The sequence below is a fragment of the Rattus norvegicus genome, chromosome 1 (assembly GCF_036323735.1).
Source record: "Rattus norvegicus strain BN/NHsdMcwi chromosome 1, GRCr8, whole genome shotgun sequence".
In the NCBI taxonomy this organism is placed as follows: Eukaryota; Metazoa; Chordata; class Mammalia; order Rodentia; family Muridae; genus Rattus; species Rattus norvegicus.
Genome location: NC_086019.1, coordinates 75029784 through 75053732, shown reverse-complemented (window position 1 = coordinate 75053732; position 23949 = coordinate 75029784). Strand labels below are relative to the sequence as shown.

The 23949-nt window shown below is 39.2% G+C and overlaps 1 protein-coding gene across 1 annotated transcript in view; it reads left to right on the top strand.

The window, feature by feature from the left end:
* Positions 1-1231: 1231 nt before the first annotated feature.
* The window catches only part of Vom2r27 (vomeronasal 2 receptor, 27), a 34486-nt gene continuing 11768 nt past the window's right edge, over positions 1232-23949 (top strand). Inside the window, exons 1-5 of the mRNA NM_173130.3 lie at positions 1232-1489; positions 20095-20386; positions 20716-21522; positions 21927-22154; positions 23198-23321. Of these exons, the coding sequence (NP_775153.2) occupies positions 1275-1489; positions 20095-20386; positions 20716-21522; positions 21927-22154; positions 23198-23321 (1666 nt within the window). The 5' untranslated portion in view covers positions 1232-1274. The remainder of the gene's footprint in view (positions 1490-20094; positions 20387-20715; positions 21523-21926; positions 22155-23197; positions 23322-23949) is intronic.

The following is a 23949-nucleotide window of genomic DNA, read 5'->3' as shown; positions in this document are numbered from 1 at the left end:
AGATCATATGAAGCCCTAGAAGAAAGAAGATCAAAATGTGGATGCTTCATTCTTTCTTAGAAGGGAGAATGAAAGACTCATGAGAGGATATACAGGGACAAAGAGTGGAGCAGGGACTGAAGAAAAGATCATCCAGAGACGGCCCCACCTGGGAATCCATCCCATAAGCTGCCACCAAACCCAGACACTATTGCTGATGCCAAGAAGTACTTGCTGACAGGAGCCAGATATGGGTGTCTCCTGAGAGGCTCTGCCAGAGCCCTACTGATACAGATGAGGATGGTTGTAGCTAACCATTGGACTGAACAAAGGGATCCCAAAGGAAGACTTAGAGAAAAGACTGAAGAATCTGAAGGGGTTTGCAACACCATAGGAAGAACAACAATATCAACCAACCAGACCCCACCAGAGCTCCCGTGAACTTAACCACCAACCAATGAGTAAACATGGAGAGACCCATGACTCCAGCCACATATGTGGCAGAGGATGGCATTGTCCAGCATCAATGGGAGGAAAAGCCATAGGTCCTGTGAAGGCTTGTTTCCCCAGTGTAGAGTAATACCAGGGCATTGAGGCTGGAGTGGGTAGGTGGGAATGGGAACATCCTTAGAGAAACAGGGGGATGGTGGAAGGACTATGGGAGAGGGGGGAAAGGGTATAACATTTAAAATGTAAATACATAAAATATCCAAGAAAAATAAAATTATTTTTAGAAAAAGAAAGAAAAAAATCTATGACTCATGGAGACCCCCGAAAGCAAAACTAGAATTGATAATCCCCAGTTTACAAAGAATGTTCTCTACTATAGTGACTTGGCCAGGCATGGTCTTCTTCGGGACCTTTTCCATTTCATCTACCACAACATCATCTGGTATACATATTTGTATCATCATAAATGGCTTTCCCATGAGTAGTTTCTTGGGTCACATTAGTTGCTTAATTCACTAAGGCTTTCATGCCTTGGGACTGAATCTCTAGTTTTGGATTAAATCATATTGCCTGTGGCTGGAGAACCTTTAAAAAACATTTTTTATCCATAATATTTGTTATAACAAATTCAGGCCCTCAGATTCCAAGACTGTGGGAAGAAAGTATTGGACAATTCCACATGGGAGTGAAGAGGCCTATCAGAAAGAACTTGAGATGATTCAAGTGATAACTTCAGTCTCCAATAAAATTCTAAATAATAATGCACACATAAACCATGCATATGTGTGCTGGACACTGTAGAGTTCAACTAGTCATGTTCAAGAAGGGGCAAATACTTTGTTAATATGCTCTTCGCTTGGACTTTTATCTCTTGCTTTCTGCAGATTCCAATTATTTTATGCTCCTACAGAAGCAGCGAGTGCTTAGTCAAGATGAATTATCGTTTAAAGGGGAAAGGAAATGTGGTGATTGTTGGATTTTTCCCTGCTTTTGCTGTCTACCCCCTCAACAAAACAATTGACTGGTGGATGCTTAAATTCAGCAAAGAAGTTATGATTGAGTAAGTCCTTTATCCATTTATTTTTTTTCAAGATTTGGCAGTCACATACCATAGGGAAAGTACAGATTCAAACAGCATTTTTCTGAATCTTTGTCCTAGTAAGACATATCCTAGGTCTTTCTGCAGCCCTGTGTTCTTAGTGACTTATCTAGTATTTTCAAAAGACAAGGAGTTTTGGGGTTTATTCACTTTCTTTCCACAGTAGACACTGGAAATCTCCTCCATTTTTTCTACCAAACCTGTAACTCCTCGAAGTTTGAATATTTTCAGTGTTAGCTCTACAAGAGAAAGACTATAAAATCAAAAGTTAATAGAGTATTTGCGAGGGTTCTAGAAATCTAGCTGTGCCCCTGTAAGAAGGAATAATGCCACTGTTATTAGTGACTGTTTCCTTGTGTGAGGCTGCAGTAACAAATAATGTCTGTGTGTGCTGCTGACAATTTGGGAGCAGCAATGTCAGGATTAGAAATGGAGACCTACCGTCTGCTTTAGAAATACCTTCAACTGTTTCAGATTATTTGATCTAACTTTTAATATTTGTATTTTGTGATAACTTACCATGTTTACCTGTTTAACACATACGTATTCAATGTGTATTTGTTGTCATGAATGTGTTTCTATGCACATATTGATTGTTCTGGGGGCCTCTGAAAAATGTTTCTAGGTATTCTCAAAGATGGAAAGATAGTGCCAGACAAGTGCTTGAGTTTAGTAAGCCCTGCTAATGAGAAACAATCGTATATATTTGTATTTAAAGGAAGAGAGGTCTATTTTGTCACATACAGGCATGTTCATTGCTGTAGGTAACCACACAATAAGTACCTGAAAATAAGAAGTGCAGCTTGCACTCAAGTCTGAGCTCAACGAGGGAGCATGGAAATACACATTCAGGGATTAACTTGGGAAGAATGGGTAGAAACTCACCTAAAACAAATATAGTACTGCAGATAGATTATGGTTAGTGTGGCATTGTTGGAATGGATTATGGTTAGTGTTACTGTGTCTACTGAAATGCACCTCTAGAGTTCAGCCATTAACTCAGCAGTGGAAGAGGAAAATGTTCAAGGGTAAAATGTCATTTGACATTAAGGATATTGTAATAGGTTTAGCCTTACATTAGGCAGCATGGAAAATTCAGAAACTGATCCCTCAACAAAATATTCTATGAAGAGTCTATTGGTCCCAGGGATCCTTGCTTACTTCAAGGAAGGTTACAAATTTTCTACATATTTGCACCTTGGACACTAAGGTGAAAACTGTTCTGGTTTACAACAGATGCTGTCCTTGTTACTCTTCTTCTCCTCTGCTTTCCAATCTCAACAGGTCAGGCACCACTGTGCATCATCCTGAATACATCTTCAAGTTTTACCACAGCAATCCTATGTCTACAAACTTCACACTTGAAATTACATGAGCCCTCTGTGGCTGTTTTATTTAATATGTACAATAAGAGAGTGCTGTATAAATGTTATTTAATACACTATGAAGTAAAAAATAAAACTAAAATGAACATAAAATTATTGATGCTATAAAAATAACATACAGTTTAGGTGGCATTTTTTTAATTTTTTTTAAATTTTTTAAATTTTTTTTATTAACTTGAGTATTTCTTATTTACATTTAGAATGTTATTCCCTTTCCTGGTTTCTGGGCCAACATCTCCCTAACCCTTCCCCCTCCCCTTCTTTATGGATGTTCCCCTCCCCATCCTCCCCCCATTACCACCCTGCCCCCAACTATCACGTTCACTGGGGGTTCAGTCTTGGCAGGACGAAGGGCTTCCCCTTCCACTCGTGCTCTTACTGGGCTATTCATTGCTACCTATGAGGTCAGAGTCCAGGGTTAGTCCATGCATAGTCTTTGGGTAGTGGCTTAGTCCCTGGAAGCTCTGGTTGCTTGGCATTGTTGTTCATATGAGGTCTCAAGCCCCTTCAAGTTCTTCCAGTTCTTTCTCTGATTCCTTCAACGAGGGTCCAGTTTAGTGGTTTGCTGCTGGCATTCGCCTCTGTATTTGCTGTATTCTGGCTGTGTCTCTCAGGAGAGATCTACAACCAGCTCCTGTCTGCCTGCACTACTTTGCTTCATCCAACTTGTCTAATTGGGTGGCTGTATGTGTATGGGCCACATGTGGGGCAGGCTCTGACTGGGTGTTCCTTCTGTCTCTGTTTTAATCTTTGCCTCTCTATTCCCTGCCAAGAGTACTCTTGTTCCCCTTTTAAAGAAGGAGTGAAGCATTCACATTTTGATCATCCATCTTGAGATTCATGTGTTCTGTACATCTAGGGTAATTCAAGCATTTGGGCTATTAGCCACTTATCAATGAGTGCATACCATGTGTGTTTTTCTGTGATTGGGTTACCTCACTCAGGATGATATTTTCCAGTTCCAACCATTTGCCTACGAATTTCATAAAGTCATTGTTTTTGATAGCTGAGTAATATTCCATTGTGTAGATGTACCACATTTTCTGTATCCATTCCTCTGTTGAAGGGCATCTGCGTTCTTTCCAGCTTCTGGCTATTATAAATAAGGCTGCGATGAACATAGTGGAGCACGTGTCTTTTTTATATGTTGGGGCATCTTTTGGGTATATGCCCAAGAGATGTATAGCTGGATCCTCAGGCAGTTCAATGTCCAATTTTCTGAGGAACCTCCAGACTGATTTCCAGAAAGGTTGTACCAGTCTGCAATCCCACCAACAATGGAGGAGTGTTCCTCTTTCTCCACATCCTTGCCAGCATTTGCTGTCCCTTGAGTTTTTGATCTTAGCCATTCTCACTGGTGTGAGGTGAAATCTGAGGGTTGTTTTGATTTGCATTTCCATTATGACTAAAGATGTTGAATATTTCTTTAGGTGTTTCTCAGCCATTCAGCATTCCTCAGCTGTGAATTCTTTGTTTAGCTCTGAACCCCATTTTTTTAATATATTTTTTTATTAACTTGAGTATTTCTTATATACATTTCAAGTGTTATTCCCTTTCCCAGTATCCGGGCAAACATCCCCCTCCCCCCTCCCCTTCCTTATGGGTGTTCCCCTCCCAACCCTCCCCCCATTGCCGCCCTCCCCCCACCAGTCTAGTTCACTGGGGGTTCAGTCTTAGCAGGACCCAGGGCTTCCCCTTCCACTGGTGCTCTTACTAGGATATGCATTGCTACCTATGAGGTCAGAGTCCAGGGTCAGTCCATGTATAGTCTTTAGGTAGTGGCTTAGTCCCTGGAAGCTCTGGTTGGTTGGCATTGTTGTACATATGGAGTCTCAAGCCCCTTCAAGCTCTTCCAGTTCTTTCTCTGATTCCTTCAACGGGGGTCCTATTCTCAGTTCAGTGGTTTGCTGCTGGCATTCGCCTCTGTATTTGCTGTATTCTGGTTGTGTCTCTTAGGAGCGATCTACATCCGGCTCCTGTCGGTCTGCACTTCTTTGCTTCATCCATCTTGTCTAATTGGGTGGCTATATATGTATGGGCCACATGTGGGGCAGACTCTGAATGGGTGTTCCTTCAGTCTCTGTTTTTTTTTTTTTTGTTTTGTTTTTTTTGGTTTTTTTTTTTGTTTTTTTTATTAACTTGAGTATTTCTTATATACATTTCGAGTGTTATTCCCTTTCCCGGTTTCCGGGCAAACATCCCCCTCCCCCCTCCCCTTCCTTATGGGTGTTCCCCTCCCAACCCTCCCCCCATTGCCGCCCTCCCCCCATAGACTAGTTCACTGGGGGTTCAGTCTTAGCAGGACCCAGGGCTTCCCCTTCCACTGGTGCTCTTACTAGGATAGGCATTGCTACCTATGAGGTCAGAGTCCAGGGTCAGTCCATGTATAGTCTTTAGGTAGTGGCTTAGTCCCTGGAAGCTCTGGTTGCTTGGCATTGTTGTACTTTTGGGGTCTCGAGCCCCTTCAAGCTCTTCCAGTTCTTTCTCTGATTCCTTCAATAGGGGACCTATTCTCAGTTCAGTGGTTTGCTGCTGGCATTCGCCTCTGTATTTGCTGTATTCTGGCTGTGTCTCTCAGGAGCGATCTACATCCGGCTCCTGTCAGCCTGCACTTCTTTGCTTCATCCATCTTGTCTAATTGGGTGGCTGTATATGTATGGGCCACATGTGGGGCAGGCTCTGAATGGGTGTTCCTTCAGTCTCTGTTTTAATCTTTGCCTCTCCCTTCCCTGCCAAGGGTATTCTTTTTCCTCATTTAAAGAAGGAGTGAAGCATTCACATTTTGATCATCCGTCTTGAGTTTCGTTTGTTCTAGGGATCTAGGGTAATTCAAGCATTTGGGCTAAAAGCCACTTATCAGTGAGTGCATACCATGTATGTCTTTCTGTGATTGGGTTAGCTCACTCAGGATGATATTTTCCAGTTCCAACCATTTGCCTACGAATTTCATAAACTCGTTGTTTTTGATAGCTGAGTAATATTCCATTGTGTAGATGTACCACATTTTCTGTATCCATTCCTCTGTTGAAGGGCATCTGGGTTCTTTCCATTTTCTGGCTATTATAAATAAGGCTGCGATGAACATAGTGGAGCACGTGTCTCTTTTATATGTTGAGGCATCTTTTGGGTATATGCCCAAGAGAGGTATAGCTGGATCCTCAGGCAGTTCAATGTCCAATTTTCGGAGGAACCTCCAGACTGATTTCCAGAATGGTTTTACCAGTCTGCAATCCCACCAACAATGGAGGAGTGTTCCTCTTTCTCCACATCCTCGCCAGCATCTGCTGTCACCTGAGTTTTTGATCTTAGCCAATCGCACTGGTGTGAGGTGAAATCTCAGGCTTGTTTTGATTTGCATTTCCCTTATGACTAAAGATGTTGAACATTTCTTTAGGTGTTTCTCAGCCATTCGGCATTCCTCAGCTGTGAATTCTTTGGTTAGCTCTGAACCCCATTTTTTAATAGGGTTATTTGTTTCCCTGCGGTCTAACTTCTTGAGTTCTTTGTATATTTTGGATATAAGGCCTCTATCTGTTGTAGGATTGGTAAAGATCTTTTCCCAATCTGTTGGTTGCCGTTTTGTCCTAACCACAGTGTCCTTTGCCTTACAGAAGCTTTGCAGTTTTATGAGATCCCATTTGTCGATTCTTGATCTTAGAGCATAAGCCATTGGTGTTTTGTTCAGGAAATTTTTTCCAGTGCCCATGTGTTCCAGATGCTTCCCTAGTTTTTCTTCTATTAGTTTGAGTGTGTCTCGTTTGATGTGGAGGTCGTTGATCCACTTGGACTTAAGCTTTGTACAGGGTGATAAGCATGGATCGATCTGCATTCTTCTACATGTTGCCCTCCAGTTGAACCAGCACCATTTGCTGAAAATGCTATCTTTTTTCCATTGGATGGTTTTGGCTCCTTTGTCAAAAATCAAGTGACCATAGGTGTGTGGGTTCATTTCTGGGTTTCCCTAATTTCTTTCTCGGCTTGTTTCTCTTTTGTGTAGAGGAAGGCTACTGATTTATTTGAGTTAATTTTATACACAGCCACTTTGCTGAAGTTGTTTATCAGCTTTAGTAGTTCTCTGGTGGAACTTTTGGGATCACTTAAATATACTATCATATCATCTGCAAATAGTGATACTTTGACTTCTTCTTTTCCGATCTGTATCCCCTTGATCTCCTTTTGTTGTCTGATTGCTCTGGCTAGAACTTCAAGAACTATATTGAATAAGTAGGGAGAGAGTGGGCAGCCTTGTCTAGTACCTGATTTTAGTGGGATTGCTTCAAGTTTTTCTCCATTTAGATTAATGTTAGCAACTGGTTGGCTGTATATGGCTTTTACTATGTTTAGGTATGGGCCTTGAATTCCTATTCTTTCCAGGACTTTTATCATGAAGGGGTGTTGAATTTTGTCAAATGCTTTCTCAGCATCTAATGAAATGATCATGTGGTTTTGTTCTTTCAGTTTGTTTATATAATGGATCATGTTGAGGATTTTCCGTATATTAAACCATCCCTGCATGCCTGGGATAAAGCCTACTTGATCATGGTGGATGATTGTTTTGATGTGCTCTTGGATTCAGTTTGCAAGAATTTTATTGAGTATTTTTTCATCAATATTCATAAGGGAAATTGGTCTGAAGTTCTCTTTCTTTGTTGGGTCTTTGTGTGGTTTAGGTATAAGAGTAATTGTGGCTTCATAGAAGGAATTCGGGAGTGATCCATCTGTTTCAATTTTGTGGAATAGTTTGGATAGTATTGGTATGAGGTCTTCTATGAAGGTCTGATAGAATTCTGCACTAAACCCATCTGGACCTGGGCTCTTTTTGGTTGGGAGACCTTGAATGACTGCTTCTATTTCCTTAGGAGTTATGGGGTTGTTTAACTGGTTTATCTGTTCCTGATTTAACTTCAGTACCTGGTATCTGTCTTGGAAAGTGTCCATTTCCTTCAGATTTTCAAGTTTTGTTGAATATAGGCTTTTGTAGTAAGATCTGATGAGTTTTTGAATTTCCTCTGATTCTGTAGTTATGTCTCCCTTTTCATTTCTGATTTTGTTCATTTGGACACACTCTTTGTGTCCTCTTATTAGTCTGGCTAAGGGTTTATCTATCTTGTTGATTTTCTCAAAGAACCAACTTTTGGTTCTGTTGATTCTTTCTATGGTCCTTTTTGTTTCTACTTGGTTGAATTCAGCTCTGAGTTTAATTATTTCCTGCCTTCTACTCCTCCTGGTGTATTTGCTTCTTTTTGTTCTAGAGCTTTTATGTGTGCTGTCAAGCTGGTGACATATTCTCTCTCCTGTTTCTTTCTGCAGGCACTCAGAGCTATGAGTTTTCCTCTTAGCACAGCTTTCATTGTGTCCCATAAGTTTGGGTATGTTGTACCTTCATTTTCATTAAATTCTAAGAAGTCTTTTATTTCTTTCTTCATTTCTTCCTTGACCAGGTTATTGTTGAGTAGAGCATTGTTCAACTTCCACGTATATGTGGGCATTCTTCCCTTATTGTTATTGAAGACCAGCTTTAGGCCGTGGTGGTCTGATAGCACGCATGGGATTATTTCTATCTTTCTGTACATGTTGAGGCCCTTTTTTGACCAATTATATGGTCAATTTTGGAGAAAGTACCATGAGGAGCTGAGAAGAGGGTATATCCTTTTGCTTTAGGATAGAAAGTTATATAAATGTCTGTTAAGTCCATTTGATTCATGACTTCTCTTAGTCTGTCTGCGTCTCTGTTTAATTTGTTTCCATGACCTGTCCATTGATGAGAGTGGGGTGTTGAAATCTCCTACTATTAGTGTGTGAGGTACAATGTGTGCTTGGAGCTTTAATAAGGTTTCTTTTATGTATGTAGGTGCCCTTATGTTTGGAGCATAGATATTTAGGATTGAGAGTTCATCTTGGTGGATTTTTTCCTTTGAGGAATATGAAGTGTCCTTCCTTATCTTTTTTGATGACTTTTAGTTGAAAATTCATCTTATTTGATATTAGAATGGCTACTCCAGCTTGCTTCTTCCAACCATTTGCTTGGAAAGTTGATTTCCAGCCTTTCACTCTGAGGTAGTGTCTGTCTTTGTCTCTGGGGTGTGTTTCCTGTAGGCAGCAGAATGTGCGGTCCTCGTTGCGTATCCAGTTTGTTAATCTATGTCTTTTATTGGGGAGTTGAGACCACTGATGTTGAGAGATATTAAGGAATAGTGATTATTGCTTCCTGTTATATTCATATTTGGATGTGAGGTTATGTTTGTGTGCTTTTCTTCTCTTTGTTTTGTTGCCAAGACGATTAGTTTCTTGCTTTTTCTAGGGTGTAGCTCACCTCCTTATGTTGGGCTTTACCATTTATTATCCTTTGTAGTGCTGGATTTCTAGAAAGATATTGTGTAAATTTGGTTTTGTCATGGAATATCTTGGCTTCTTCATCTATGTTAATTGAGAGTTTTGCTGGATACAATAACCTGGGCTGGCATTTGTGTTCTCTTAGGGTCTGTATGACATCTGTCCAGGATCTTCTGGCTTTCATAGTCTCTGGCGAAAAGTCTGGTGTGATTCTGATAGTTCTGCCTTTATATGTTACTTGACCTTTTTCCCTTACTGCTTTTAATATTCTTTCTTTATTTTGTGCGTTTGGTGTTTTGACTATTATGTGACGGGAGGATTTTCTTTTCTAGTCCAATCTATTTGGAGTTCTGTAGGCTTCTTGTATGCCTATGGGCATCTCTATCTTTAGGTTAGGGAAGTTTTCTTCTATGATTTTGTTGAAGATATTTACTGGTCCTTTGAGCTGGGAGTCTTCACTCTCTTCTATACCTATTATCCTTAGGTTTGATCTTCTCATTGAGTCCTGGATTTCTTGTATGTTTTGGACCAGTAGCTTTTTCCACTTTACACTACCTTTGACAGTTGAGTTGATGTTTTCTATGGAATCTTCTGCTCCTGAGATTCTCTCTTCTATCTCTTGTATTCTGTTGGTGATGCTTGTATCTATGGCTCCTTGTCTCTCCCTTTGGTTTTCTATATCCAGGGTTGTTTCCATGTGTTCTTTCTTGATTGCTTCTATTTCCATTTTTAATTCCTTCAACTGTTTGCTTGTGTTTTCCTGGAATTCTTTCAGTGATTTTTGTGATTCCTCTCTGTAGGCTTCTACTTGTTTATTTATGTTTTCCTGCATTTCTCTAAGGGAGTTCTTCATGTCTTTCTTGAAGTCCTCCAGCATCATGATCAAATATGATTTTGAATCTAGATCTTGCTTTTCTGGTGTGTTTGGATATTCCGTGTTTGCTTTGGTGGGAGAATTGGGCTCCGATGATGCCATGTAGTCTTGGTTTCTGTTGCTTGGGTTCCTGCGCTTGCCTCTCGCCATCAGATTTTCTCTAGTGTTACTTTGTTCTGCTATTTCTGACAGTGGCTAGACTGTCCTATAAGCCTGTGTGTCAGGAGTGCTGTAGACCTGTTTTCCTGTTTTCTTTCAGCCAGTTATGGGAACAGAGTGTTCTGCTTTCGGGTGTGTAGTTTTTCCTATCTACAGTTCTTCAGTTGTTCCTGTGGGCCTGTGTCCTGAGTTCACTGTCTATTGCTTTTACTATGTTTACATATGGGCCTTGAATTCCTGATTTTTCCAGGACTTTTATCATGAATGCACGTCAAATTTTGTCAAATGCTTTCTCAGCATCTAATGAAATGATCATGTGGTTCTTGTTTTTTCAGTTTGTTTATACAATGGATTACATTGATGGATTTACCTATCTAAAACCATCCCTGCATCCCTGGGATGAAACCTACTTGATCATGATAGATGATCATTTTGATGTGTTCTTGGATTTGGTTTGCAAGAATTTTTTGAGTATTTTTGCAACAATATTCTTAAGGGAAATGGGTCTGAAGTTCTCTTTCTTTGTTGGGTCTTTGTGTGGTTAAGGTGTAAGAGTAATTGTGGCTTCATAGAAGGAATTTGGTAGTGTTCCTTCTGTTTCTATTTTGTGGAATAGTTTGGATAGCATTGGTATGAGGTCTGCTATGGTGGTCTGATAGAATTTGGTACTAAACCATCTGGTCCTGGACTCTTTTTGTTTGAGAGACTTTTGATAACTGCTTCTGTTTCTTTAGGAGTTATGGCATTGTTTAGATGGTTTGTTTGTTCCTGATTTAGCTTTGATATCTGGTATCTGTCTAGAAAATTGTCCATTTCCTCCAGATTTTCCAGTTTTGTTGAATATAGGCTTTTGTAGTAGAATCTGATCATTTTTAATTTCTTCAGATTCTGTTGTTATATCTCCCTTTTCATTTCTGATTTTGTTAATTTGTACACACTCTCTGTGCCCTCTAGTTAGTCTGGCTAAGGGTTTATCTTGTTGATTTTCTCAAAGAACCAACCCTTGGTTTTGTTGATTCTTTGTATAGTCCTCTTTGTTTCAACTTGGTTTATTTCAGCTCTGAGTGTGATTATTTCCTGCCTTCTATTCCTCTTGGGTGCGTTTACTTCTTTTTTTTTCTAGAGCTTGTAGGTGTGATGTCAAGCTGCTAATGTATGCTCTCTCTGGTTTCTTTTTGGAGGCACTGGGAGCTGTGAGAATTACTCTTAGCACTGCTTTCATTTTGCCCCAAAAATTGGGTATGTTGTGCCTTAATTTTCATTAACTTCTAAAAAGACTTTAATTTATTTATTTCATCTTTGACCATGTTATCATTGAATAGAGCATTGGTCCACTTCCATGTATATGTGGGCTTACTGTCATTTATTTCGCCTTTGAAGTCCAGCCTTAGTGCCTGGTGATCTGACAGGATATATGGGATTATTTCTATCTTCTTGTATCTGTTCAGGTTTGTTTTGTGACCAATATGTGGTCAATTTTGGAGAAAGTACTATTAGGTGCTGATAGAAGGTCTGTTTTTAGTATGAAATGTTCTATAAGTATCTGTGAAGTCCATTCAGTTCATAACTTCTGCTAGTTTCTATATGTCTCTGTTTAATTTCTGCTTTCATGATCTGTCCATTGATGAGAGTGGGGTGTTGAAATCTCCTATTATTATGTGTGATTTGAGCTTTAGTAAGGTTTCTTTTATGAATGTAGGTGCCCTTGCACTTGGAGCATAGGTATGTAGGATTGAGGGTTCATCTTGGTGGATTTTTCCTTTGATGAATATGAAGTGTCCTTCCTTATCTTTTTTGATGACTTTTGGTTGAAAGTCAGTTTTATTCAATATTAGAATGGCTACTCCAATTTTGTTTTGGATATTTGCTTAGAAAGTTTTTTCCCAGCCTTTTATTCTGAGTTAGTGTCTGTCTTTGTCTCTGAGGTGTGTTTCCTGTAGGGAGCAAAATACTGGGTCCTCTTTATGTATCCAGTTTGTTAGCCTATGTCTTTTTATTGAGGAATTGAGTCCATTGATGCTAAGAGATATTAAGGAATAGTGATTGTTGCTTCCTGTTATTTTGATTGTTAGAGGTCGAATTATGTTTGTATGTCTCTCTTCTTTTGGTTTCATTGCAAGGATATTACTTTCTTGCTTTTTCTAGGGTGTAGTTTCCCTCCTTGTGTTGGAGTTTTCCATCTATTATCCTTTGTAGGGCTGCATTCGTACAAAGATAATGTGTAAATTTGGTTTTGTCATGGCTTCTCCATCTATGTTAATTGAGGGCTATGCTGGATATAGTACCTGTGCTGGCATTTGTGTTCTCTTAGGGTCTGTATGACATCTGTCCAGGATCTTCTGGCTCTCATAGTCTCTGGTGAGAAGTCTGATGTAATTTTGATAGGTCTGCCTTTATATGTTACTTGACCTTTTTCCCTTACTTCTTTTAATATTCTTTCTCTGTTTTGTGCGTTTGGTGTTTGGACTATTATGTGCCAGGAGGAATTTCTCTTCTGGTCCAATCTATTTGGATTTCTGTAGGCTTCTTGTATGTTTATGTGATGCTTTCTTTAGGCTAGGGAAGTTTTCTTCTATAATTTTGTTGAATATATTTACTGATCCTTTAAGTTGGAAGTCTTCGCTCTCTTCTATATCTCGTATCCTTAAATTTAATTTTCTCATTGTGTCCTGTATTTCCTAGATGTTTTGGGTTAGGAGCTTTTTGTGTTTTACATATCTTCAATGCTTGTGTTGATGTTTTCTATGGTATTTTCTGCCCCAGAGATTCTCTTTTCTATCTCTTGTATTCTGTTGGTGATGCTCATGTCTGTGACTTCTGAGCTCTTTCCTAGGTTTTATATCTCCGGTGTTGATTCTCTTTGTGCTTTCTTTATTGTTTCTATTTCCACTTTTAAATCCTGGATGGCTTTGCTCAATTCCTTCATCTGTTTGTTGTGATTTCCTGTAATTCTTTAAGGGATTTTTCTGTTTCTTCTTTAAGGGCTTCTACTTGTTTACCTGTATCATCCTATATTTCTTTAAGGGAGTTATTTATGACTTTCTTAAAGTCCTTTATCGTCATCAAGAGATGTGATTTTAAATTCAAAACTTGCTTTTCCATTGTGTTTGGATATCCAGTATTTGCTTTGTTGGGAGAACTGGGCTCTGATGATGCCAAGTAATCTTTGTTTATGTTGCTTTGGTTTCTGTACTTGCCTCTCACCACCAGGTTGTCTCTAGTGTTAGCTTGTCTTGCTTTCTCTGGCAATGGCTTGACCCTCCTGTAAGCCTTTGTTTCAGCACTCCTATATACCTGTTTTCTTTCGCCAGATCTGGGAACAGAGAGCTGCTCCTGGGTTTATGTGACCTGAAGCCTCCAGGTGGGTCACGTGAAGCAGAAAAGTTGGTCTTATCTCTGCTCTCAAGTGTGTGGGTGCTCCTGGTGACTGGCTTTCAGCTCTCAGCACAAGCAGAAACCTGAAGGTTCCTGCCCCTGACTGCTCCTGTATTCCTGTATCCAGAGGGCACTAGGCAGGTTCCTCTTGGACCGGGAATGTTAGCAGAAGTGGCAGTCTCCCCTGAGTTTTCAGGATTGTCTGCACTTCTGAGAGTCTAGTTCTCTCCTCCATGGGACTTGGGTACAGAGTCTAGCTGTAATTTCAAGGGTGAAGCTTGTCACCTGCTGAACCCAATAATCACAACCATTGAGATTTTTGTAAGAAAAACAACCATCAGCTTCCTTACCATAGAAGTCAAAAGCTGCTGGCCCCTTTAAGAGCAGCTTGTCCTGAGAGACACAGCCAGAATACAGCAAATACAGAGGCGAATGCCAGCAGCAAACCAGTGAACTGAGAACAGGACCCCCGTTGAAGGAATCAGAGAAAGAACTGGAAAGCTTGAAGGGGCTCAAGACCCCATATGAACAACAATGCCAAGCAACCAGAGCTTCCAGGGACTAAGCCACTACTACAGGGACTATACATGGACTGACCCTGGACTCTGACCTCATAGGTAGCATTGAATATCCTAGTAAGATCACCAGTGTAAGGGGAAGCCCTGGGTCCTGCTAAGACTGAACCCCCACTGAACGTGATTGTTGGGGGGAGGGCGGCAATGGGCGGAGGATGGGGAGGGGAACACCGATAAAGAAGGGGAGGGGGAGAGGTGAGGGGGATGTTGGCCTGGAAACTGAGAAGGGGAATAACACTCGAAATGTAAATAAGAAATACTCAAGTTAATTAAAAAAAAAAAAGAGCAGCTTGAACAGATAATCATCTCCTGGCAGGGCTTCTTCCAGCTATGCTTAAATCCTAGCTACAGGTACAGGGCCCCAAAGTTCATCGGTTTTTGTTGTGTCAATTGAGACTGCTTTTTTTTTTAACTAACTAATTCAAGGGGTAGGCAGCCAGCAGATAAAGTTTTTCTTCTTTTGAACATGAAATAAAGAGCAATGGCCACACAACAAAACAAAAACACAGACATAAGTGACAAACATGGACAAATTGGTGCACCAAGGACAGACAATACACAGAGAGGGAAGAGAAGTAGATGTGCCAAAGAGATCCAGATCTCCTACCTAAAGGACTCAGAACCATAACTAAGCATTTCTCCAGTGGGAGCCAGAGAGGAAGCAGGACATCTCCTGATCCTCCTATCCCTAGGAGAGATCTGGAACAGCCTAGGTTCATGTTCCTTCTCTTTTGCCAGATGGAGGGGATGACTGCTTCTCTGGAATCCATTCTCTCTCTCATTCTATCTCTAATCAGGATCTAAAGACTAAAAGCATCTATGAGAATTATCTTTGCTCTTCTATAGTTTATCATAACTCTAAACACATGCACAAAATACATTCTGCCATTACCTTGCCCCATTCTTACAAGGTTTATTCTAAATGTGCTTTATTTTCCTTTATCTTTCATTTACATTCTACCATTATCTTGTCTCTTTTAACAATGTTTATTCACTACTGGCCCAAATATTTTCCTTTACCTTTCATTTTCTTTTATCATTCACTTTCCTTTTTGAGTGTTCCCCTCTCAGTGGTGTCCTACACTATATCCCCCTTACTTGAGTTTCAGTGTTCAGGCACCATTTCACCACCTCAGTCAGTAAACAGGGTCTCAAGTAATGGAGTGAGGATTGAAAAAGAAAAAGTTAGACAAAATTATAACATGACTCCAGTCTGTACTAAGGCTGAAGCAGCTTTATTTCTCTCCACCCTGCTTTTATATCATTCCAAGTATTTAAAAAAAAAAAGTCAGTTCTTAGATCAAACACAAAGTAATTAAGTGAAGTAGAAAACAGAGAGATCACATAAGATAGTAATTAAGTAAAGTAGTAAGCAAAACGATCACACAAGGTAATAATTAAGTAGTAGACAAAGGGGTTGGGGATTTAGCTCAGTGGTAGAGCACTTGCCTAGCAAGCACAAGGCCCTGGGTTCAGTCCCCAGCTCCGAAAAAAAGAAAAAAGAAAAAAAAGTAGTAGATAAAGCCCCATGGTCACTGTTTCTGGTATTTTTTTAAGATTTATTTATTATATAAGAATACACTGTAGCTGTCTTCAGACACACCAGAAGGGGGTGCCAGATCTCATTACAGATAGTTGTGAGTCACCATGTTATTGCTGGGATTTGAACTCAGGACCTCTGGAAGAGCAGTTAGTGCTCTTAGCCACTGAACCATCTCTCTAGCCCCTGTTCCTAATATTCTTATCTAAGCCTACTTCCTTGTCCAAGCCCAGAGACAAATGCCAAATTCCTAAAAGTGGAATCAGAAGCTCTCAACAGGGATTCATTCAATGTTCTTGTATTTGTTAAAGATTATTTTGTGTCCAATTATATGGTTGATTTTTGAGAGGGTACTATGAGGTGCTGAGAAGAAGGAATATTCTTGGGGAAATATTCATTAGATATCTATTAAATCCATTTGACTCATAATTCCTATTAGTTTCACTGTGTCTCTGTTTCTGTTTCCATGATCTGTCCATAGGTGAAAATGGGGTGTTGAAGTATCCTACTATTATTGTGTGAGGTGCAATGTATGAATTGAGTTTCAGTAACATTTCTTTTACAAATGTGGATGCCCTTGCATTTGGGGCATAGATTTTCAGAATTGAGAGTTAATCTTGGTCGATTTTTTCTTCAATAAGTATGTTGTGTCCTTCCCATCTTTGTTTATAACTTTTGGTTGAAAGTCTATTTTATTGCATATCAGAATGACTACTCTAGCTTGTTTCTTGGGACCATATGCTTGAAATTTTATTTTTGAGCCATTTACTTTGAGGTAGTGTCTGTTTTTGTCACGGAGATGTGTTTTCTGTATACAGTAAAATGCTTAGTCCTGTTGTGAATCCAGTCTGTTAGCCTATCTCTTTTTATTAGGGAGTTGAGTCCATTGATGTTGAGAGATATTAAGGACCAGTGGTTCTTGCTTCCTGTCATTTTTGTTGTTAGAGGTGGAATTATGTCTGTTTGGCTAACTTTGGTTTGTTGTGAGAGGATTAATTCCTTGCTCTTTCTTGGGTATAGTTTCCCTCCTTGTGTTGGAGCTTTTCATCTATTATCCTTTGTAGGGCTGATTAGTAGAAGCTTATTGCTAAACTTTGGTTTTGTCGTGAAATATCTTGCTTTTTCCACCTATAATAATGGAGAGTTTTGCTGGATATAGTAGCCTGGGCTAATATTTTTGTTCTCTTGGGGTCTGTATGATATCTGCCCAAGATCTTCTGGCTTTTAGAGTCTCTGTTGAGAAGTCTAATGTAATTCTATAGGTCTGCCTTTATATGTTAGTTGGTCTTTTTCCCTTACTAATTTCAATATTCTTTCTTTAGTCTATGTATTTGGTGTTTTGATTATTATGTGATGGAAAGAATTTATCTTATAGTCCAATCTGTTTGCTGTTTGTAGGCTTCCTATATGTTTATGGACATCTCTTTTTTTGGTTAGAGAAGTTATCTTCTATTATTTTGTTTAAGATGTTTCCTGGCCCTTTGAGTTGGTAATCTTTAATATTTCTAGTTTTCTTTAATATTTCTAGTTCCATTTTTAGATCATAGACAGTATTGTTCAATTCCTTCACCTGTTTGTTTTTTCCTGTATTACTTTGAATTATTTATGTGTTTGCTATCTAGTGGCTTCTGCTTGGTTATCTGCACTTTCCTGTATTCCTTTAATTTTATTTATGACATTTTAAAAGTCCTCTATTGTCTTCATGTCATGGGATTTTAGATCTGAATCTTGCTTTTCATGAGTGTTGGGGTATCCAGGGCTTGCAGAGGTCAGAAAACTGGGTTCTGATGTTGCCAAATATTATTGGTTTCAGTTGCTTATGTTCTTGGCTTGCTTTTCGCCACCTGGTTATCTCTGGTGTAGAATCTATAAAGATACACAGACAGACAAACAGAAAGGCAGACAGATAGAAGAAAGAAATTTCAAAGGAATCACCAAATAACATAGGAGAGAAAGCCACAACTAGCCCATTTCCTGCTACTAGATGAAACTTACAGTTCTAGAGATGGGTTGAGGCATTGGCAAAATAAGGCCTACGCAAACATCCAAACAACCCAGGCTATGGATAAGGCTATTGGTTGCTCTACAAAAAATGAAGGTAAGACCCTTTGCTGAATATGACACTAACAGAACTTACTGAACATGAAAAAAATGAGCTGGTGTCTACTTAGAGCCTTCACTCCTATAGACTAATGTTCATGGAACTTGAAGGTACTCTACATGCTATCAAAGGAGAAATGTAAATATCAACAATCTGATCAACAGTGGTTTCATGACTGCAAGATGAAAGTATGCAATAGGGCAATCGTGGCACAAAGCTTATGGGACTAACCAAGCAATTTCTGATTGGGTTTAAGGCCCACTCCTCTTTCAGATGAAAACCAACAGTGCTAGAGTAGCCAAAAACCTGAAATTAGATAGGCCATGGACCAAGGGGGAAATGAAAAAGTATGGTTCTGCGAAATTAATGTCAAAATAAAATGACTCCTTAGAATATTCTGTTATGAGCCTGCCCCACATGTGGCCCACACATATACAGCCACCAAACTAGATAAGATGGATGAAGCAAAGAAGGGCAGGCTGACAGGAACCGGATGTAGATCTCTCCTGAGAGACACAGCCAGCATATAGCAAATACAAAGGCGAATGCCAGCAGCAAACCACTGAACTGAGAACAGGACCCCCGTTGAAGGAATCAGAGAAAGGACTGGAAGAGCTTGAAAGAGCTCGAGACCCCATATGAACAAAAATGCCAACCAACCAGAGCTTCCAGGGAATAAGCCACTACCCCAAGACTATACATGGACTGACCCTGGGCTCCAACCTCATAGGTAGCAATGAATAGCCTAGTAAGAGCACCAGTGGAAGGGGAAGCCCTTCGTCCTGCCAAGACTGAACCCCCAGTGAATGTGATTGCTGGGGGGAGGGTGGTAATGGGGGGAGGATGGGGAGGGGAACACCATATAGAAGGGGAGGGGGAAGGGGTTAGGGGATGTTGGCCTGGAAGCCAGGAAGGGGAATAATAATCAAAATGTAAATAAGAAATACTCAAGTTAATACAGATTAAAAAATAAAATAAAAGCAAAATGTGTGTGATAGAAAAAAAGAATATTCTGTTATGTTCATAGATTGGTGTCTCACTCTACAACATTGGAGAGGTTCCCTACAGCAGTAGCACATTCAATTCTAAATAAGATGTATCCATAAAACCTATTCAGGGCTCAGAAAATGCAGAAGTGGAGGAGGAAAAATTGTAAGAGCCAGAGACTATGGAGAAGACCGAGGCCTTCTGAACATAGCTAGGCTGATGGATGTATGAAATCACAGAGACTGTGAAAGCATGTAAAGGACCTATAACAGTCTATGACAGATAGACTGCCAGTGCTTAGAGAGGAAATGGCCACGAGCCCCCATATTTAATTCAGAAGTATTTGTAAGCTATCACAAGCCTCCATCCCTAACCCAAAGGCAAATACAAAAAATAGTTGTCTCCAATGAGGCTCCATGAGTATACAAATAAGGCCAGGCCCATGCTCAATAATAGATGGAAAAGAAAAAGAATAAACTCTCTTTTGAATTTTGAATAATGGCACTTTTTTAACCATTCATGACTTTTGTATACATACTATGTATAGGATTTTTTGTTGTTATATTTTGATTTAAGGTTTTCTATAAAAGAAACCTTATGTGTGTCTCTGCATCTCTATTTCTGCTCCTTTCCTTTTACTTTGGTTCTTGTTTGTTTGCTTGCTTGCTTGTTTGTTTTGTCCTATTCTAGTTTCTTTGTTTTTATTTTAATGAATTATTATTTTACATACGTTTTTGTTTTCTAGTAACAGAAAAAAAAGAATGGGTATGGGATTGAGTGGTGAGAGATATGAGAATAACTGGGGGAAAGTGGTGGAGGGGAAAATGTAATAAAAATATATTGTGGGGGCTGGAGAGATGGCTCAGTGGTTAAGACACTGACTGCTCTTCCAGAGGTCCTGAATTCAAATCCCAGCAACCACATGGTGGCTCACAACCATCTATAATGAGATCTGATGCCCTCTTCTGCTGTGTCTGAAGACAACTACAGTGTACTTATATATAATAAATAAATAAATCTTTAAAAATATATATTGTGTGAAAAAAGAACTATTTTCAATAAAAAATAAGGAAAGGGGAAAAATAATCCTGTTCTATTTTCAGAAAATACTGAGAAGATATTTAAACATGGATGTTTAGAAACAGAAGCATGCAAACTGTAAAAGTCATTGCAATAAACTTGCACATTTGATATGTGATATGAGTCTTCCCTAAATATTGTTCTACCTTCTGTTCAGGTTTAAGTTGAAGAGCTACCAGTATATTTTGGCCATGAGGTTTGCCATTGAGGAAATCAACAGCAATCCCCATCTTTTACCAAACACATCCCTGGGATTTGAGATCAATAATGTCCCACACGGTCAGAGGTACACTCTGGTCAAACTTTTTAGCTCACTTTCAGGGTCTAATTATGACATTCCTAACTACATAAGTGCAAGTGAGAGCAATTCTGCTGCTGTACTTACAGGACCATCGTGGACAATATCTGAATGCGTAGGGACACTCCTGGATCTTTACAAATTTCCACAGGTGAGAGAAGGGGATGGGATAGGACATTAGGTCAGTTCTACTTGGTGATATTTTAGGAGGCTGTGAGGGAAAATAGGGAAACTTAAATCACTCTTCACAGATAGGGAGATGAGGCAGACAATTAATGGTAGCTTAGAACAGATAAAAGGGAAAAAATAGAATAGACACAGGACACTATTGAACCTAAGAATTTTTCGTACTTTTATGGAAAACCCATAAAAGGTATGATTGACCTTCAAAGCAGGATTGTCCTAAAGACTTCAAACCATTACTATAAAATTGAGTTGAATTTTATGACAATGTTCTTTTATCTTATTTTTTTTCTGCAGCTTACTTTTGGGCCTTTTGATAGTCTCCTGAGTGAACAAAGACGGTTTTCTTCTCTGTACCAAGTGGCCCCCAAAGATACATTTCTGACGCCTGGCATTGTATCTTTGATGCTTCATTTCCACTGGAACTGGGTGGGGTTATTCATCATAGATGATGACAAAGGTGCCCAGACACTGTCAGACTTGAGAAATGAGATGGATAAAAATGGAGTCTGCACAGCATTTGTAGAAATGATCCCAGTCATCAAGGGTTCATTTTTTACCAAATCCTGGAAAAATCATGTGCAGATCCTGGAATCATCATCAAATGTGATTATTATTTATGGGGACTCTGATTCTCTATTAAGCTTAATAGTAAATATTAAGCAGAAGTTGCTCACATGGAAAGTGTGGGTACTGATCTCACAGTGGGATGTTTCTAAATTTGATGATTATTTCATGGTAGACTCATTGCATGGAGCTCTTATTTTTTCACACCATCGTGAGGAGATTCCTAATTTTACAGATTTTATGCAGAAGTACAACCCTTCCAAGTACCCGGAAGACACTTATCTTCATGTATTGTGGCACATGTACTTCAATTGCTCATTTGTTAAGAAAGATTGTAAAATTGTGCACAACTGTTTGCCTAATGCCTCCCTGGGGTTCTTGCCTGGGAACATATTTGACATGGCCATGAGTGAAGAGAGTTACAATGTATACAATGCTGTGTATGCTGTGGCCCACAGTCTGCATGAGATGATTCTCAACCAAGTACAATTTCAAACTCATGAAAAAGGAAAAAAGATGGTATTCTTTCCTTGGCAGGTAATGTCACTTCAGTTTTATTGTGATATCAGCACATGATACTTGAAGACTTTATAAATTCACTAAATCTAGGCAATACATAGTTTAGATTATTTTGTCAACAATATGCAAGGAAGACTGTGCTACATATATATAGCAACATATATAGTTATATTACAAAGAGCCATACAATAATTTCACAGTAAATTTTCAATATAAAAGGTTCATTTACCTCAGAGATTTCACACACAAAAAAAAAAAACTCAGAGACAGAGAATTATCACAATGAGCATGAACACCTCTAAAATGCTTGCAGTATGTAAGTAATCACTCAGGGATTAAAATTAACTAGAGATATTTCCTAATCCTGCTTGGCCTTTGCTTCTCCCTAGTTTATGTAATATAAGTGCATGCATCTCTTTCAGCTTCACCCCTTTCTAAGGGAAAGACAACTCATCAATCAGAATGGAGCGAATGAAGATCTGGATTGTACCAGGAAGTCACATGTAGAGTATGACATTCTCAACTTTTGGAATTTCCCAAAAGGTCTTGGGCTAAATGTGAAAGTAGGAACGTTTTCTCCAAGTGCTCCAAAGGAACAGAAACTGTCCATATCTTCTAACATGATACAGTGGGCCACAGGGTCGACAGAGGTGGGTTGCAGCTTACTTCTGTGTTTTGAAGAATATGGAAATCTCAAAATCATGTTTCTAAGGGTCAGGACTCTTCATTGCTCACACAGGGCCCACTAATAGGCAAGTAATGACCACCAATATACAAAATTATCTTAACACCTAATTTTGCAAAATGAACTATATTTATTTTTCAGTCTTCTCATTTACCAAATATCATGAATACAGAATTTTTCAGGAAGATTTCCACCACTATCTCAGATCATCTGACAGAAAGTTTGTTTTGATCCCAGCTTGGAAGTTTTCAGTCAATGGTCAGTTAGCCTTTTTCTTCTTGACCCAGTCAGGACAGAAGACCATGAAGGGAATGTGTGTTAGTTGTTTGTTTTGCAGTTGCAAAAATGCTACCTAACAAAACAATGTGGGAGCATTTTTCTAGGTTCACAGTTTGAGAGTATATTCTATGACTGCAGAAAGCCAGGTTCTTAGGTGGTAGGGGAAGAGATTCGCATTGCATTAACAGTCAGGATACAGAGAGCGCTGAGTGCTGCTGAGTGTTAACTGCTTTCCTGCTTTCCATTTTTTCAGGAACCATGGCCAATAAATCAGAGCCACCTACTATTAGACATGGTCTATTCACCTCAAGTAAACAAATCTAAAAAAATATTTTTCAATTATTCTCATAGATTCATTTCAACAGTGATTCTAATACCTGTCACACTGACTTGGTGAACTTTTACCATGGAAAAAAAAATTATTTGTATTTGTAACCAAGAGTAAAGAGGCAGTAGATTTGTAGTTATACCAAGACATGATACCAAGAACATAAACATTAGCTTCTATGACTCACCTTAAACAATTTCAACAATTTTCTAGTAAATTCATATTATTAGGACCAAACATTAACAATATGGGCCTGTGAATGACTCATACTAGTAGTAAAAACAATTCAGCTATCAGCATTTAGAGAAATTGGCATAAAAAAATTAATGGTTCTATATTCAAAACCACTGTATTGGAGACTCCATCCAAACCTGACCACTTGCTATCCTGACCATTCCCAGATTCCACAGTCTGTATGCAGTGAGAGCTGTCATCCTGGATTCAGGAAAACCCACCAGGAAGGCAGGGTTGCCTGTTGCTTTGACTGCATTCCTTGTCCAGAAAATGAGATCTCCAATGAGACAGGTACGTGTCAGTCATGCAAAACACATTCATATCTATTCACATCTGCAAAATCTAAGCAAATGGAAAACATCTGTAAATGAACTGCAATCAGTTCACTTCACTGAAGATAATTCTCTGCTTTCCAAATGTCAGAAAATCACAGGTTACAGCTCATTTTTCCCACTGAAATAATACACACTTGACATTGAAATTCATAACTTCTTTGTGTTCTTGAACCATTCTGGTTGAGGCTGACAGAAGAAACAACTTTATCAACACCAGAGTATCCTGCTTCATTTTACCATGCCTTTTGTCTTAGTTTCTTTTCTACTGATATGACAAAGTAATCTGACCAAGCAACTTATAATAGACGGCATTTAACTGGCTTGTATTTTCAGGTACTTAGAGTCCATAAAAGCAGAGCAGAACTGTATGTGATACTTTGAATGAGAAGGGCCCACATATGCTTTTATGATTGAATACTTGAGCTACAGTTATGGAACTATTTGGGATGGATTAGGAGGTGTGGACATGTTCAAGGAGGACTGTCATTTAGGATGGGTTTGGAGGTATCAACAGCTCATTTCATTTCCATTTAGCATTCACTCTCCCCTCTCCTACTCCCTCCCTCTCTCTTTCTTCTCTTCCA